At 39.2% G+C, this 18167-nt stretch overlaps 1 protein-coding gene across 1 annotated transcript in view; it reads right to left on the reverse strand.

Moving 5' to 3' along the window:
* The window catches only part of LOC114554971 (hemicentin-1), a 30887-nt gene extending 15679 nt beyond the window's left edge, over positions 1–15208 (reverse strand). The window contains exons 1-4 of the mRNA XM_028577084.1: positions 15074–15208; positions 12150–12476; positions 9716–9982; positions 4786–4809 (exon numbers count right to left, since the gene is read on the reverse strand). Of these exons, the coding sequence (XP_028432885.1) occupies positions 4786–4809; positions 9716–9982; positions 12150–12476; positions 15074–15143 (688 nt within the window). The 5' untranslated portion in view covers positions 15144–15208. The remainder of the gene's footprint in view (positions 1–4785; positions 4810–9715; positions 9983–12149; positions 12477–15073) is intronic.
* Positions 15209–18167: the final 2959 nt, after the last annotated feature.

Genomic DNA, 18167 nt, shown 5'->3' on the forward strand with positions numbered 1-18167 from the left:
GGTTGGTTTTCTCTTATCCCGTAATGCCGTGTGGACTAGCCAGACCCTCCTTCACAGCGTTGTGGAGGAAGGTCTGGCAAAGGGAGACTAGGATCAAAGGTATTTTGTTTGACCGAAAGTGTTCCTCCACAGGTTCCCCACAAGGGGTTGGGTTGTCAACTTTGTTATTCATTCTTTTCACAGATATGTGATATGACAACAGAACCATTATCAAGTATGCGTATATCAAGTATATCAACGAGACCAGCCTCGGTCCACTCATTAATGAATCTGTGTGCTGGTGTGAGGAGTCTTACCTCCAGGTTAACAGATCTAAAACTAAAGATGTGCTCATTGATTTTAGAAGGAAAAATCACATGAAATAAGACACTTTAAGGGTCAGACATTGAGTACGTGGAATGCTATAAATACCTTGGGACCATCATTAACGCAAAATTGAACTTTGAAGCCAACTTTGAAGCTGTGTGCAAAAAGGGTCAAACAGTGGTTGCATTGTTTAAGGAAACTCTCATATTTTAATATTGATCCAATCATATTGACCATGTTTTATCTGGCTTTTACTGAGTCAAGGTGGGTGTCCATTAGGCCTGCATGATTCAGGGAAAAATATGAATCACGATTTTTTAAATCTTTAAAAATACAATCCTGCTGGTACCTGACTTTTCCTAAAAGAGTCTGTATTTTCATTTAAAATTGTTTTTAGGCTATATACATTACACAAAAGGCAAAGAAAATACAATCACTTTTACCTATTTTGGCCATTTTCGCAGTTTTGTTTTTAATCTTTTACATGGTTGAAGATGCATCTTGGTTACTTAGTAATAATCATAGTGTCTGTCTGAGAAACGTAACTAGTGGTCTCCAGTAACAAGTGTGGGCATTAAGGGCATTAAGGTTGTAGCCTAAGTGGGAAGAAGAGAGATAGAGAAAGAGAAAGCAGACGTGTTGTAAATGCACCGGAGCAGTTAGTGGTTATTCATGTTATAACGTCGGTCCTGGAGGGAACCAGTCTCCGCTGGTTTTCTGATCACGGTCGGAAACGACGCGATCAGGAGAGGTTAACACATTGAACATTTTAACACCTTATTAACGTGCGCTTGTTGCCCCGTGGGCGCTGATGCGCTCATCTGTTGACATTTCCGAATGCCTTCCTACAGTTGCTTAATAAAAAAGGGCTTTCCACACAACCAAACGTAGCGTACACGTGTCATTAGTATGAGGAAAAAAAAATGAGATTTTAACTGTGTTGGGCTCGGACCCAAATTTCTTAATGCCTGTCGGGCTCGGGCCGGGTTCGGTCACGGTTCTGTCGGACGCGGGCCCGATCTGGACTCTAGTGGGCATCACCGATGGGCCGAAGGCAAAGCCAGAGTCGTTAACGCAGGCTACGGCGTGGATGGACTCGTGGCGCGGTAGCCGTCTACGTGTTCATATAACTTTATACATGCTACAACTGGCTGGAATCATTACACACATCCTCTCCAAGGAGTGCACCAGCTGTAAAATGTCCCGGAGGAAGTTCATGCAGCAACTGGCAGAGCAGCTGAGAGCGGAGTTTATGGAGGAAAAAAAGGGCAGCGGCTCACGGTCTGAACAGCGCTGCGCACCGCAGCAGACACCAAATCGGAGGCGGTGCCAGTTAAGTTAGGTTATAAATGTTCAAATAACATAGCCAACTTTTAATTGTTATTTGGCTGGAATTATGGAATTCTGCGACTCCCTAACAATCACTGCTGGTAGACGGCTTTTTTCTGATGCCGTGGCGGGAGAAATCTAACCGTGGCGGACCGCCACTTGCCAATCAACATAGAGGAAACACTGCGGACTTTCAAATAAAGAAAATAAAATGAATTTATACCTAATACGCCTAATGCTAAAGTTTGTGATTATGGAAACATGGTTGTAGTATGCAGCGTCCTGATTGGTGGAAAATGCTTGCAGAAAGAAACTGCTGTTGTCAGGTAAACATGTCACTGTCAAAGAGGCTGAAGGGAAAAGTTGACGTGGAAAAGCCAGAAGCCCAGCTTTAATGATGAATGACTGATAAGCAGGATATGCACTCGTCATGTTTGCCTCACTTGCAATGAAACGATGATGTTGCAAAATAATACAACCAGCATCATCATCATCATCAAGAATGAAGAATGCAAACATAATGGTCACGTCATTCACGTGCATATTAAGTTGCTACATGCATCTATTTTGGTCTTAATACATCAATTGATTTATCGCTCCAGCGGAGAGGATGGTTCACTCAGCCAGCAGTTAAGTTCATAAGAATTTGTCAAAATTTCCAGATTCCCGGCAAACTAAGATAAACAGTTAGACTAAAAACCGACAGCTTTTGTTTTAGCTTGTTTGTAAAAATTAACTATTTGCAGAGTAGAGCTGTGTTTGCGTAAAACAGCGCGGTGGACAAGAGTGGACTGAGCAGACAGAGCAGATTGAAATATCGCTTTCTACATGTTGATGCCGGTCTACAGGTGAGTGCATTGATAAGTATTGACTTTTTACTCACGAAGGTTTAATTGTAGCCTATTTACAGTAGCGTGAGTTCATCTGCCCCAGCCGCCGTTGGTAACTCTCTCTGTATCGTTCCCAGTCAGCTGCTTCATGTTTTAACGCTCGCACATCTCGGCTCAGCTGTGTGTGGAGCTCGGGCATCGCTGTATAGAATCCCAGCATGAGAATAGAGATGCAAATACAGGGGGCTGGGTTTGTGCTCTACCTGTGTAATGTTACCTGCTGTAAATGCTTGAAATGCTAAATAACAGAACACATTTTTTCCTCTTTACATTTTCTGAACTCGTGATTATTCTGCGGGCCAGACTAAAAGCTTTGGCGGGCCGGATCTGGCCCGCGGACCGCCAGTTGACGTTCCATGCTTTACATAATTAAAACATGTCAATCAACATGCTGCAGCTACAGCTTCAGTCTCTAGAGAAATGGAGTTTGTCAATTGCCAATTTAAGTACAGTATCAAAAACGGAATGATTTGAGGATTATCAAAATAAAGCCCGAAAATGCCCCAAAAATAATCTTTAAAAAATTAAAAATAAAAGTCATTTAAAAATTAAATCGTCAACAGGGGTGATTCGAGATCGTGATTTTATAATGACTTATTGTGCAGGCCTAGTGTCCATATTAGAGGTGTTGAAATGAATCCGATAATCGATGCATCGGGACGCAGACATGGACAATGCTGCATCGATGCAGCGGCCGACCATAATCGATTATAACGCAATGATATATGACTAATATATGACTAAAGTAGGGTGGTATAGGACTAATATATGACTAAAGTAGGGTGGTATATGAATAATATATGACTAAAGTAGGGTGGTATATGAATAATATATGACTAAAGTAAGGTGGTATATGACTAATATATGACTAAAGTAGGGTGGTATATGACTAATATGACTAAAGTAGGGTGCTATATGACTAATATATGACTAAAGTAGGGTGGTATATGACTAATATATGACTAAAGTACGGTGGTATATGACTAATATATGACTAAAGTAGGGTGGTATATGACTAATATATGACTAAAGTAGGGTGATATATGACTAATATATGACTAAAGTAGGGTGGTATATGACTAATATATGACTAAAGTAGGGTGGTATATGACTAATATATGACTAAAGTAGGGTGATATATGACTAATATATGACTAAAGTAGGGTGGTATATGACTAATATATGACTAAAGTAGGGTGGTATATGAATAATATATGACTAAAGTAGGGTGGTATATGACTAATATATGACTAAAGTAAGGTGGTATATGAATAATATATGACTAAAGTAGGGTGGTATATGACTAATATATGACTAAAGTAGGGTGATATATGACTAATCCAAAATAGGTCAACCTTCGTGGTAGCTACCTTAAAGAAATGAACCCAAACACCTCATCATTCCAGTCTAAAGTTACGTATTGCAGCTTGGCCATTGCACTTGACAATGCAAGTATGTCAAGTCAAATATCCTATATGGCATTAATATCGAGATATCGAATTGCTGACCTGATAAACGTAATGGAATCGGGAGATCAGTGAAGATTCACACCTCTAGTCCATATACGTTTTAACAGATGGGATCGCCCCGTTTCCCAGCACTGCACGCTAGTGAGCTTGCCACCAGTTTCTTTTTTCTGACCACTGACAAGCAAAGAAACCAGTCTACACCCTCCTACAACCGCGATGGCTGCAGCTGATTGGACGAACACTTGACGTGGGGCTGGCAGCTCCCGAATTTCAAAACCGACCATATTGGTGGCTCGTTTGGAATACAATCTCATACTTTACCTAAATAGTTGACCGAAACGTGTTTCTGAAAACATTTTAAGCGAGAAATAGGCTTCATTTTAGATGAAGGTCAGCTTAAATGATTTTTGTCAGCTTTGGAGAGGCGGCGAGCAGAGCCGAGCCGCCCAATCAGCTGATTGGGGAGCCAGCATCCCTGTACACCAGACAGTTACAGAGGATAGCTCCATCTAGAGCTGGGCAATATATCGATATCGTGATATGAGACTAGATATTGTCTTAGATTTTGGATATCATAATATGGCATGTAGTGTTGTCTTTTCCTGGTTTTAAAGGCTGCATTACAGTAAAGTGATGCCCCACTTAGTCTCTCTCTCTCTCTCTCTCTCCCTCTCCCTCGAACAAATCTACCTACAGGTACAAATAAAGTAACCTAAAAAATGATCAGTAAAGAGTTACATCACATACTTGTTGTGGTAGAGATCAGTGACGGCATCAAAATCAGGACTCACCTGAGGTTTTCTCTGCTCCTTCACCTAAAAGAAAAAAAACAAAATATGTTAGAGTGCTTGTGAAATATCATTCATCACCTTGGCACAAGGCAACACTGAGAAAAACACCTGAACTTTGTTTCCTGGGGCCTATTGCACAAAAGTAGAATAAAGAAATCCAGGATAAATGAAAAAGTGCAGCTTGACTTAGTGTGATCCACTCATCGCGGCTTAATCGGTTGCACGTTTGCCGAGCCAGGATAAGTAGGTGAAGCTATGTCAAGCCAGGAGTAGATAGCTGGGATAAGTGCACGTTCACCGATTTCTTAAATAGACCACGGTATCGATCACAGATTTACTGATGCAGAAATGGAAAAGACGTGTGCAGCAGCAGCTTCTAATGGAAATTTACGAGGAGGTGAAACATAATATGCAAAAAGGGAAATTCGGCTGTTATCAAACGGAAAAAAAGCCCGACAGACAATAGCGGACCGACTGATTACATATGGATTTAAAAAAAATCTAGGCCTATAAGTCACTCCACGTTTTAATTGCTTTAATATGCTTGTTTTATGTGTTGGTTTTATTGCTGTATATGTTTTTATGTGCTAAATGTGCTGGTTTTAGTGTAATGTGTCTTTGAGTAGCCTGTAAAGCACTATATAAATAAATAAAAAATAATTCTTGTTCCTGGGAAATTTATAAGGACTAGGCTTAATTTCAAAGCTTATTCATAATGCAACAATATGTTTTACAACCATATGCACAGATCTCCATAAGCTATGTCTAATTCTAAATATCTTTCTACAATTAATGTTCATACAAAACAAGCTTGACTGGACAAAAACTAGAAAAAGAAGTGACTTCAATACACGCTGTAAGCATATCTGTAAAACAATGTAGCCTGTTATTATTCATGTTTTTTTTTTTGTTGTCGTTATTGATGCTAAAAGTCTCTTTTAGAGTCCGCTGCACGGTGTGGGAGGATCCACGGGGACAGCAGCGGAGGAAAAGCCCATTTCCTCCGTATCGTCCCACTTTTTACCATTACCATCTCAACAACTGCAGTAGTAGGATTTAAATCAAACTCGTGACAGCAATAGTGACAAGTAATGCATGTTAATAAAATGAAGCAGAACACATTCAGAAGACAATTTCAGATCAGAGTGTCAGCTGATTTAACACATCAGACTCCAGGCTAGCTGCAAAGAATAAATCACCATGATTACTTGGCTGGGTTTAATTCAACCTGCTTTTGTGCAACCAAGTCAAAGCTAAATTCATCCAGGATTACCTGAATATCCCGGGTTAATCCCTTATCCTGGTTTTGTGCAATACCCCTCTGTTGAGTGAACAGAATTATAAATATGTGATTGGAGAAAAAGAAGCCAGTCTCAGTGTAGTTCTAATGCAGTTTAAAGATCTGTCCAGCACTTTATGTGAAGCTTAATGTGATCTTTATCTAGTCAATTTTTGTCGATATATAATGTGGAAATTTGACGGTTTGTGTTTTTGCAGTTTGTGGGAATACAGCACAAAAATACTGAGAACCCAGACGTTTACTACAGAGAGCTAGGACTGGACACAACAGACACAATAACAATAATTATATCTTGAATAAAAGAACCTCACCACTGATATGCACAAAGGTATCCACAGAACTAGTAGGTGTCGCCCACATGTTAACAATGGACTTAAAATACAATTACAAAGCACGGTCGTTATTTTGATTTATTTTATAAACTCTCTAATCTATATCAAACTATAAATCAAAGACATTCTGAGTGTGTGTGTGTGTGTGTGTGTGTGTATCCGTTGTCTTTTAAATATCTCATGAACCGTTCATCGGAGCTACTTCACACTTGGCTTCCTGGGTACCCAGTGAACTTGGATTTCGAATTTGGAGCACTTTGGACAGCGTCTGATATTAATAAACTGTGAATAAAACTTAACGGCCGCACAAGGAGGCTGCCGCCCCGCACTAGGGTCGGGGTTCCATATCGTTTTGGGCCAGGCCCAGTAGAGTTTGGGAAAAATATGGTAGGTCAAATAACAGACATGGTCGACTGGCATGTGATTAAGATCACAGACAACCTCCGTAGTTATTACAAATGACTAGAGGTCACCAGGTAATACTAATCCAGTGCTAATAGAGCTTAATACACTGTTATGTGTCCTTTACTATTCACTGTTATCATCTTCATGTTCACCTTGAGTCTAAAACCTAATGATGTGTTTTCTGTTAGTTCTTCTTTTAATGAACCAACACTCTGCTGCAGTGACTGAAGTGTAAAGAACAGGTTTATCATCTGGGACCCTCACTGCAGAGCAACCAGTCCTGATAACAAGTTTACTTTGTCCTGTAAAAACTTTATTTACCTCCATGGTATCAAATTATTTTTCTAGGAACCATCACTGTAGATATTCAGAGTTGAGGTTTGGTCCCAGTGTTTAGTTTTTCAGTTTCTAGTTAAAAAATAAAATAATCGATAACTAATATCCTGCCTACATCTTTAAATTATTCTGTTTGTGATTCATGTGATTTGGCTGAAATACTGCAGTTTGCAACAATTAATAAATCACTCTCTTTGTACTGAATTCCCACTAGGTGGCAGTATTAGTATGAAGGTAAACATGGTGCAAAAGGTGAGAGCTTGTAGAATACAATGTGAGAACTTGCAGAACAAAAAAAATCTGAACTTGTATGTTAAAATTTGCACTTGTAAAAAAATATTCACACACATGTGATCTGAATTTGAAGTCACACAAAGAAAAGAAACACATGAGAGCTTGTAAAAGAAAATCTGAACTTGTAAATTGAAATTTGCACTTGTAGAAAATCTTCACACACCTGTATTCTGAATGTGAAGTCACAGAAAAAATATTCACAAATGTCTAGATTGGTATTTGCATCAACACAATGACAGCTGCTATTCCACCAAGCTTCCATGCTACATAAATAAGCCAGACAGAGTGGTCCCTCATCTGGTGATAGAAACCCTGCTCTCCCCGTCCTGGTGGCTCAGAGCTCCACAGCCTAAAGGCCGTTTTACAGCTGGCCAGAGGCTCCACGCAGAGCTCTCGCCGTAGCCTACGGAAGTGGCCTGATGTTTAGACTTGTGCGCTAGTGTGTGTGTCGAGCCGGCATGTGTGTGTGTGTGTGTGGAGTGGGTGATAGAGGGAGGGATCAGTGAGAGAGTGACGGCGATTAGCTTTGGAGCGATTAGTGACTCTAGAGTCCTAGTGAGAGAAACAAAGAGTCTCCTCTGTTCTTTCTGACCACGGTGGGAAATCTGGAGCAGGAGAAGTTAACCCTCTCCTTGATTTTATGTTGTTTATGGAGAAGGAGAACCAGGAAATGAGTCGGAGGGGGAAATGCAACGCTACCAAGCCACGGCCGAGCGACGTGCGCCGCTGTGACGTGTAGTTACATTTTTCGAGAGGTGGGCATCAGGCTACGACAGGTCTGCGGGGCTACACAGACGATTTTACGCACGACTATAAAATGGCCTCAAGTCCACAGGTACTAATTAGTTTTGCACCAAATGTATCGCAAGAAGCGTTGGAAAAGTCGAGGTGCAGATTGGCCACTTTGTGATGCGAGTGAGCACATAAGTGAAGATGCAGTGACAGATTCCAGAGGCTGTAATCATGGAGATGTGGTTGGGATGGAAAATGAACCAGAGTAAAAAAAAAGTACGCTAGTAAATGTTACATTACAAGTTTGCAGCTGTCATTGTGTTGATGAAAATACCAATCTACACATTTGTGAATATTTTTTCTGTGACTTCACATTCAGAATACAGGTGTGTGAAGATTTTCTACAAGTGCAAATTTCAATTTACAAGTTCAGATTTTTTTTACAAGCTCTCATATGTTTCTTTTCTTTGTGTGACTTAAAATTCAGATCATAGGTGTGTGAATATTTTTTTTACAAGTGCAAATTTTAACATACAAGTTCAGATTTTTAGTTCTGCAAGTTATCACATTGTATTCTACAAGCTCTCACCTTTGCACCATATTTACCTTCATATATTAGATATAAAAATGGATATGGACTTGCAAACACATGCAAAAGATTACAAATAAAAATATTACGGTGCAAATCCTCCATCATAACAGCAATGCTCCAAGGTCCAAACGCGCCTGGCTTTTAAAGGGAATGGGAGATGATCTCTGATTGGTTTATTGCATGTTACGCCCAAAACACACCTATGAATTAATGAAGACACTTAGTACAACCCTTTAGAACCATGCGCCCGGCGCACGGACCCTTTTTTCCGCCGTCAAACTAGCAAAAGTGGATTTGGGCACACCCTAACACACCTGTACCAGGTGCTTCACGCCGTGCGCTTACATTGTTAAAATAGGGCCCTACAAGTGTTACTCTGACGCTGTACAACACTTCTCAATGTTCATCATTTCTGTCCCTGAAATCCTTCTCTGAAACATGTTTACTAACAGTAAATGTAACTCTGTTAATGTGACGGTGTATCATGTACACACATTTAGTATTAGTGTATAATCATAGTATCAGAAAGTCACAAAGAGAACAACTGATGATGTACGGGCTCCTAAAAGACTGACGACAAAGTCAAGTTTGGTCTCTATTTAATCTGTGAATTTGACTGTTGAATGTTTATAAAGTTTGTGTTTTATTCAGCACAAAATACTGAAAACACAGAAATAAGATACAACTAACTAGGAATGTATAAACCAACTGTGTGTGTTAATAGGTAACAGTACTGATATGAGTACTTCTATCTGTAGAGTAATGAAGTGGAGTTTCAGTGGGAAGTTTTCACTCAGTTTGAAACATTTCAAACTTCAGCAGATTTCTTCATCTCCATTTCCTTTATGTTCAGTCTGAAGACATTAATTTACAGAAAAAAAAGAACAACATATAAATATAATTATATGAATATAAAAATAGAACTAGTAAAAATCTTACCACTGAAATAAATTTCAGCATAAATCTGATGGCTGATTGTCTCCTGAGTGGCTACACAGCGATAGTTGTCAGCCCTGGTCACAGTAGCGGTGAGAGTGATGTAGAAACTGCCTCCTCTTTCTGAGACCTGGGGCTCCTCAGCAGGAAGGATCTTTCCAGCACTGTCCAGCCACTCTACTTTAGGTTTTGGAGTGCCATGAACTTTACAATGCAGCACAAATCCATCGTTAGTTTTACGTATTGTGACAGATGGTTCTGGAGCTGCACCTGTGAACATAATAGAAACAATAGATTAAAATGGACAGTTATAGTATTAAACATGTATTATAAGGAGCCTCAATGACACCTTCCAGGCAGCAACGTCTGAGAGGGCACAATATTTCAAACACCTTTAACTTCTTCCAATATGAGCTAGATTCAGACTTATATCATGGCAAAGCACAGATACAGCCAAAAACCTTTAGACTTCTGAGAGATTGGTTTTGCTTCAAAAATATAAAATAAACACCATTGTATCAAATATGAAACATAGCATATATATGCAAGCATGACCATAAAGAATCAACACCTCTCTGAAACAGCTTCTATAACAACCGATTATTATAACCTTCATAGGATTTATTCCTGAGTGCTTGGTCTTAGCTATGTGCACATTGAAATTAAGTGGATGTAGTTAGTACTGTGTTTTTTCATTGGGATGGATGAACAAAACGTGACCAATGCACAATTAATCCTATCTTTAAACACGTACTGAAAAATGTAGGTAAATAATTCATATTTACACAAACGTGAAATATGTTGGCGTATAAATGTCACAGTTTGGTCCACAGATTTAACGTTTTTTGAATCATATCAGGCCTGTGATCACATACATGTGAGAAATAGAGAGTAACGTTATTAAAATCAGGACTCACCTGGGATGTTTTCCCCTGATCGGTCTTTTAATATTATAAAGCGCGGAGGTTGCAAGCGACCCGAGATTTACATGTAAAAGTGATTAAATAAATATAAACACATTTTCATGTTGACTGCAGAAGTCAATACAGACATATTATACCTCGTTTTAAACTGTAAATGTTCCTTTTTTCAACGAATTTTAGAATATAATCTTAAGGTTAACGACATCACAACAGTAGTGCCTTACTTTACGGCAAAACAGTTAGCAACTTACCTGCTCTCCTGTCTAGCCACAGTTAAAATGTATTTAACGGTTCAGTAAAAACAGACATTTATAAACAAACGGGGCTCGTTTTGAATAACAAAAATCCACAGATTAAATTTACCCCGTTTAAATTCAAGCGGAAGTAAAAATAATGCGAATAAAAGTTGATAATATTCCTCGTTTAGTTTTAGCGCCGCTCAACAAACTTTCAAACTAACTTATTTTCAGTCTATTTAAAGTATTGGCAAACCATTTCACCAATGATGTTCAGTATTTCTGACAACAGAAAAACGCCCCGGAACAAAATAAACCAATCCGCATCTTTCTACGATCTAAAGTGACGTTGCTACCGGACTTTTAACTCAAAGAGCCAATCAAAGGAGAGCATCGCTACGTAAGCTCACGTGTGTCTTATTGACAGGTAGTTTCATCCAATGGTAAGTCAGCACCGTGAAAACACGGTGAGTTTGTAGCCAATTAAATTACCTGTCTGACCATATATGGAAGTCAATGTAGCTTGACTCTCCGTGGTAGCGGGACGCCAACAGAACAGAAAAACTGTATTTATAGGTTTATAAAGGCGAGATTCAAGATAATAAATGTGTAAATCTTTATTTGAATGCTAAGAAGAAAAATGTAATAGGTTTTAGTAGAGTTTTGAACTCTAGAGACATTTTTCAGAATCATAAATAGATTTAACAACATGATTTGGTAACTTTTAAAAAGTTTTAGAGAGCTCTATAGAGTCCTCTGCTGGAGATGCTCTGTATTGCACTTTCTTAAATATCTCAGAGCCACTTTTGTCTATTAATATAAAACGTGGTGCAGGCATTACAGACAAGTTAGAGGAGAGATCCTGTGAATTTCAGACTGATGGTCCTTAGTATGACTGAATTATTGTATTTCAAATTGGAATCGAAAAGGAATAAATTAGAAAGCTTTTGTTTTTCTATGTACAATATGTTATCAATTTAACTCTTTCAAAGCCTGAAGTGAGATGAACACACCTAATGAAACTTAATTAGTGTATGTTTAACTGTTATGCAATTTGTATATATCAGTTCCTCGTGGTTCTGGTATTATACAGATTCAAATGTTGCAGTATTAAGAGGCAGAAATATACATGATCAAAAATGAGCCTCAACAGGTTAAAACACGACCTAAAAGGCAAAACAAAACATTAGTTAGTGCTTGTAAAGAATTATCAACTTGAGACAAAAACAGAAATTGTTATCCAGCAGAAATCTTTAACTGTTTAATGAACATACTCACCAACAACAAGCTCAATCTTGAATGTTTGAGGTGGCTGAAGTTTTGGGAAATAACAGGTGTAGTTTCCGCTGTCGGCCACCTTTGTATTTGTGATGATTATGGAGGCGTTGCCGTGTTTCAGTTCATCTTCAAAATGAAAGACTCGACCTTTGAACTGCTGAATCTGACCACCTCTGCCAGTATTGGAATGCTGGCCGTTGGCATAAAAGAACGCATCCGCACCATCTTTCTTCCAGTCAAACACACCTGACGTAATGTCCTCCTTGTTGCTAAGGGAACAGGGTAACATAACATATCTGTCTTCCTCCACTGTGATCGGTGCTGGCCCTGGAAGATTAAAACATGAATTAATCAGTGTGTTTACATGCAGAGTCATTAAGTTAAGACAAGATCAACTAATGTTTATAACAAGAAACTTGTTTTTTGGCCTCATCTTAAACAATGTCCACAGCAAATCTTTTGCACTGCCAACCAGATAACCTGTTGAACCTTTTTACATTATATTTCTTTATTAGACCTACTTCAGTCCATCTATTTCTTTCCTCATATAATAATGATGATCTAGATAATACAATAAGATGAGCCTTTATTTACCCCCAGAGGACAGATATGAGTAAAGATAAATACAGGAAGTAAAATATATTTCTTCCAAATTAAGACGGCAACAGAGACAATGAGTGACTCAGCAGCTATTTTAAAAAAACTGTCATTTAGTTTGGCTGTAATTGGTAATTTAATGTTGAAGTAGGATGCGTATTGTTTTTGTCGCATCCCAAACAACCTAACAGAAGACTTACTACTTTGGAACGATAGCTTGTATTAAGAGTTGTTATGAAATTTGTCCTTAATTTTGAATACATTTGCTTCAATCCATCTATTCTAAGAGGAAGTAAATCTTCCACATAATAACGTCAATACTTTGTATACAGGAATCACACCACACTCATGAATAATTAATAACACTGAACTGTTTCTTTTTTTTCCAAGCAATGACAAACATCAACTCGGTTGTTAAAAGCCTTTTTCTCTCTCTCTGCATATTGTGACCTTCCAATAACGGGACTGTATGAACTTGAGAGTGGAGCTGGTGGAAGAATTACAGAAGTCTCTCTACGGCAGAAAGATTACTACTAGGACTTTCACTTCCTGGACAGAAACAGAGAACAGCTGCTGTGCTTGTGTCTGTTAATAACAAAATAAAAAAAATAAGAAAAAGACAAAGTTTGACAATGATCTGAATACTATACATACACGTCGCTATTCACACAGTGCTGGCTTCACTGACTGGTGTATTGTGGGTATGTAGGTAGGTAGGCCAAAAACAAAGAAGCTGCTTCAGGCAGCAGATATAAAGAGTTTCTAGGAAATGCACATCAACGGGCCAACTTCTCACAACAGGATGTAGCCTAGGCCCGCCCACACACATGCACAGGCACACACAGACAAACGAGTGTGAAAATATCATATTTCATCATTAGTACAAGAGTCCAAAGTTAGGTAATCGGTGTAACTGTTAATCTGGTTTTATATAAAGAAGAGATTCTTGGAAATAGTGTTCTGTCTGCAGCACATCGATGCTCTACCTTCTTCTCTACGGTTGGATCAGAGTCTGAAACGGGCCAGTAGTACACACCAGAACTGAGTACCGGCACTTCTGATCTGTGTCCCCATGAGTACCATTACTTCTAAATGTTATCAGTATTATTAATAGACTAGTCTCGCTTTGCCAGACCTTCCTTCACAGCGCCGTGGAGGAAGGAAAAAAATGTCCATGCGCCATGGTTCAAAAGGGTTGTACTTAGTGTCTTCATTAATTCATAGGTGTGTTTTGGGCGTAACATGCAATAAACCAATCAGAGATCATCTCCCATTCCCTCTAAAAGCCAGGCGCTATTATGATGGGAGATTTGCTGAGTAGGAAGGAGAGAAGAAACTGATCTGCACTATGCCACCAAAACTCCATAATACTATTTCTTAGCTGCTACACGTCCCTGTGTGTGTAACAGGCATAGCGTGCGTGCACATTTTACTAATTTGCTGTTAAAACAACCAGATTATTCTGTTGATTATTTTCTCGATTAATTGATTATTTGTTTGGTCTCTAAAATGTCATAAAATAGTGAAAAATGTGGATCAGTGTTTCCCAAAAGTCCAAGGTGACGTCCTCAAATGTCTCGTTTTGTCCTCAACTCAAAGATATTCAGTTCACTGTCCCAGAGGAGAGAGGACACTAGAACAATATTCTCATTTAACAAGCTGGAATCAAAGAATTCTTACTTTTGTCTTAAAAGAATTACTCAAACCGACTTATAAAAACTAATCAAAATAGTTGGTGATTAATTTAAAAGTTGGCAACTAATCAATTAATCTTTGCAGCGCTAATACTATTTACATAAATAAAGAGATTTGCATGCAGAAAAGGGACAAATTGTTGCAGAAAAATGTACCAGAATGCAGAAACATTTCCTGGGGGATGACCACCAGACAGCCCGTGATAAATGAACACTTTTATTAAGTAAAGGATCTGAATACTTGGTCCATCACTGTAAGGTTCCTACTTTAGTTTGGTTTAACAAAAAGCTTCAGGCAGCTGGCAGCGGATGAAGAGTTTCTCGAAATGCACATCAATGCCCCACCTTCTCACACACACACACACACACACACACACACACACACACACACACACACACACACACACACACACACACACACACCTGCAGAAATGACGCCATATCTAAAGTTACTAAATAATATTTTCAATCTGTGCTAAATATTATTATATATAACGTGAGCGCAGCAGAGCAGCATGATTAATATCCTTTTTCCAGACCAGATGTTTACAATGAAATAATTAAAAATAAATGACATTTGCGAATAGGGTATACAGGCCTAGTCTATTCCAGTGTAATGATCAGTTTTCTTACCGTTTGTTTGAGCAGACGTGACTCCAGAGCGAGTCAGGAGGCAGAGACACAGAAGAGGAAGAAGCTCCATCGCTGTCGATGTCTCCTAAAGATAAAGCATCACTTTAACATCATAACGTCTCTTATAAACGAGATGGAGACACTCCTACCGGGGGGGGGATTGGCTGGTCAGAAACACTTTCGGTTTCGAGGCAAGATGCAACAAAAGCACCACTTCCTGCACAAATCCTTCAGAATAAAAGCGTCATCTCCACATAACTATGACTCATGCATTCTGCACAAGAGCTGCTCATAATGTGTGCAAACTGCAAAAAGCTCTTTATCTTCACACTAACATTACAGCTGATTATAAAAACAAAACGACAGAGCTAAAGATTAAGCTACATATTCACTGTTAATGCACACATGCCTGTACTTCTTCTGACCACTTCATAAGCAGAAGTAAAACCTTTTTCTCCAAAATAAAAGTTAATTAACTAAATGTTGAACAGAAAGGAGGTAGCCTACTGTTAGTTGGCAGCAAAATGCAGCTGTTCAGGATCACCAACCAGGTAAAGTGGGATCAATATTTTTTGATAGCAAAAAAGTCTATACCATTGGTTTCCCAAAGTGGGGTTCGGGGACCCCAAGGGGTCCTTGAGGGTGCTCCAGGGGGTCCGCAGCAAAAAGGGGAATCATTTTTTCACAAACATTCCATCCATATGACAGAATGTATGACTTTTTTGGTCATAGGTTTCTCGGTTATAAAACACCAAAAACATCCTGAATCAGATAGTCGACCCTGGGAGGAAATCTTACCGATTGGGGGTCCGTGGTCTATTTGGTTCAGTTTAGGGGCCGTTTTTGGAGTTAGACTGCATCTCCTCCTCCCATAGTTTGTTTGCTTAAAGGTGCTGTAGGGAGGACTGTGAAGATCCAGGGCTTAGCCAAAAAATTTGAACATTGACAACTTCTCAGTCCCTCCCCCCTTTCTGCTAAAACCCCAAACGGTCTCCTAATCCCCTCCCCCCACAAGGGAGAATTAAAGCGTGTGCATGAGCAGTGATTGACACACAGTTAGACACCCCCTGGCCCTGATTGGTGCATCTGAACAGGAGCGGTGGATTTTTACAAATCGCACTCCAGGCTGTGTAGGTGGTTCCAGAGGAGCCAGATTTTTCTTTAAATGACCTTCTTCATGTAGTTCTACTGGAACATAGGACAGAAAGTTAGTTTTAGAAGTCTTACCTACTGCACCTTTAAGTGTAGAGCTTGAGTCATACTTCTGTGTAAAATCTACACAGTGGCTACATACGGACCCTACGCCGTAGCCTGACGTGCACCTCTCGAAAAATTTGCCAACCCAGTCTCACGCCAGTTCGGTGGTGGCATACAAAATTAAATCTATTAGAATGTGATACCATTACGTTATTGTGAAGATTTACGTGTTGGGGTCACGTTTTATGTATTTCAATGAGAAGCATCTTACGTAATCACATCACGAAACTTTCTGCCACTTTTCGGCTGCAGCAGAGAAGCTGGATACAGCTTTGATATTATTGGTATTTTAACCCAATAATCGCTGTTTTAATCAACATTTATTCACCAGATCTTATCACGGTTTATATGTATTTCTTTTAATGTTATTATTTCGGTCTATTTTGGCCAGGGAAGCTGGATTGCTTTTGTTGTTTATTGATATTTTTAAACTATAACGCTACATCTTTCAACATGTATTTAGCTTTTATCATGGTATGCATTTCTTTATTTTAATAATATTTTTTCGGTCTTATTACCGGTGAAATATTACAGTAAATAAGACAGAACAGTAAGCTACGATATGAGCCGAGCTGGGCGCATTCAAAGCCGATGTCCCACGATGCAATGCGGGCATTCATTCACAGAATCAGACGGCGATCAGCTTGTCTTTAATGGCAGTATCGCTTCAATGTACGTAAGGGAAAATGTAGAGCGTTGTTATAGCGACTACAACAACGACGGGGTGATCAGGACCCCGACGCCAATCTTCTTCTAGCGGATCGATTCATAGCTCTCCTCCAGAGGGAACAGAACTGCGTCCATGGCAACGCTCTGCTATGCATGGCAACGGTGTGTTATACTTAGCAACGGTCTGTTATCAAGAAAATAACAGACCGCATTCTACATTAGAATATAAGCAAGCCATGTAATAAATGTATTACAATGAAAATCTGACTTGTAAATGGAACGCATTCACCTCAGGTGTTGCACCATTCCCAGCCAAAATCAAAACTGGTTATACTGGTCGGTGGTGTCTCTCCATAACAAAACGCAAGATCACACCTTTACACAAGCAGCAATTAAGACTTGGCCTTTCTAACATTTGTTTTAAAATAAGGTCCCATGGTGGTCCACCAGAAGGGAAGGGACTGTGCCTCTTTTATGACCTATCTGGGGTCGCTGTCTTATCGAAGGAGTGCAGGGTTAGGTGCGGTCGGTAAAGCCCCACCATCATCATCATCATCATCATCATCATCATTAACCTTTAGTTTATTTAGTTCTCGGAGGTACAACTGAGGGCAAGCCCTCATTTTCAATGTAGCCGAGATTACACAAAATAAATTTTGACTAAAATTACACAAAAAATTTAGAACAAAATCCACCAAGAGTGCAAAAAGTTTCAACTACAGTGACTGGAATAGAAAAAAGGACACTTATGTGAAATCAAATAAATAAAAAAAGAATCAAGATAAAATCAAGGACATTTAAATTACTAAAAACAATTACAACCAGAAACAGTACCATTTAACACCATTGCTCTAAAACTGCCATACATGTTTATTCAGCGTCTTTTTATCAGCTGAGAAGCAAAAGAATAAACTCTGTTGATCGTGTGAGTAACATTACATCCTGGTACCGACACACAGGTATGCACTGGGCTAACAGGTTTATGCATGTTTCTGTCACCTCATCAGATGCAATTACAAATGTGGTTTGTTTCCGTGTCTCCTGCTCTGGAAAGGTAACAAAGGGGTTGCAGGAATGAGTAATCCATTACATTACATTACATTACATTACATGTCATTTAGCGGACGCTTTTATCCAAAAGCGACTTACAATTAAACACCTTTTGCTC

Source organism: Perca flavescens, chromosome 4 (genome assembly GCF_004354835.1).
Source record: "Perca flavescens isolate YP-PL-M2 chromosome 4, PFLA_1.0, whole genome shotgun sequence".
In the NCBI taxonomy this organism is placed as follows: Eukaryota; Metazoa; Chordata; class Actinopteri; order Perciformes; family Percidae; genus Perca; species Perca flavescens.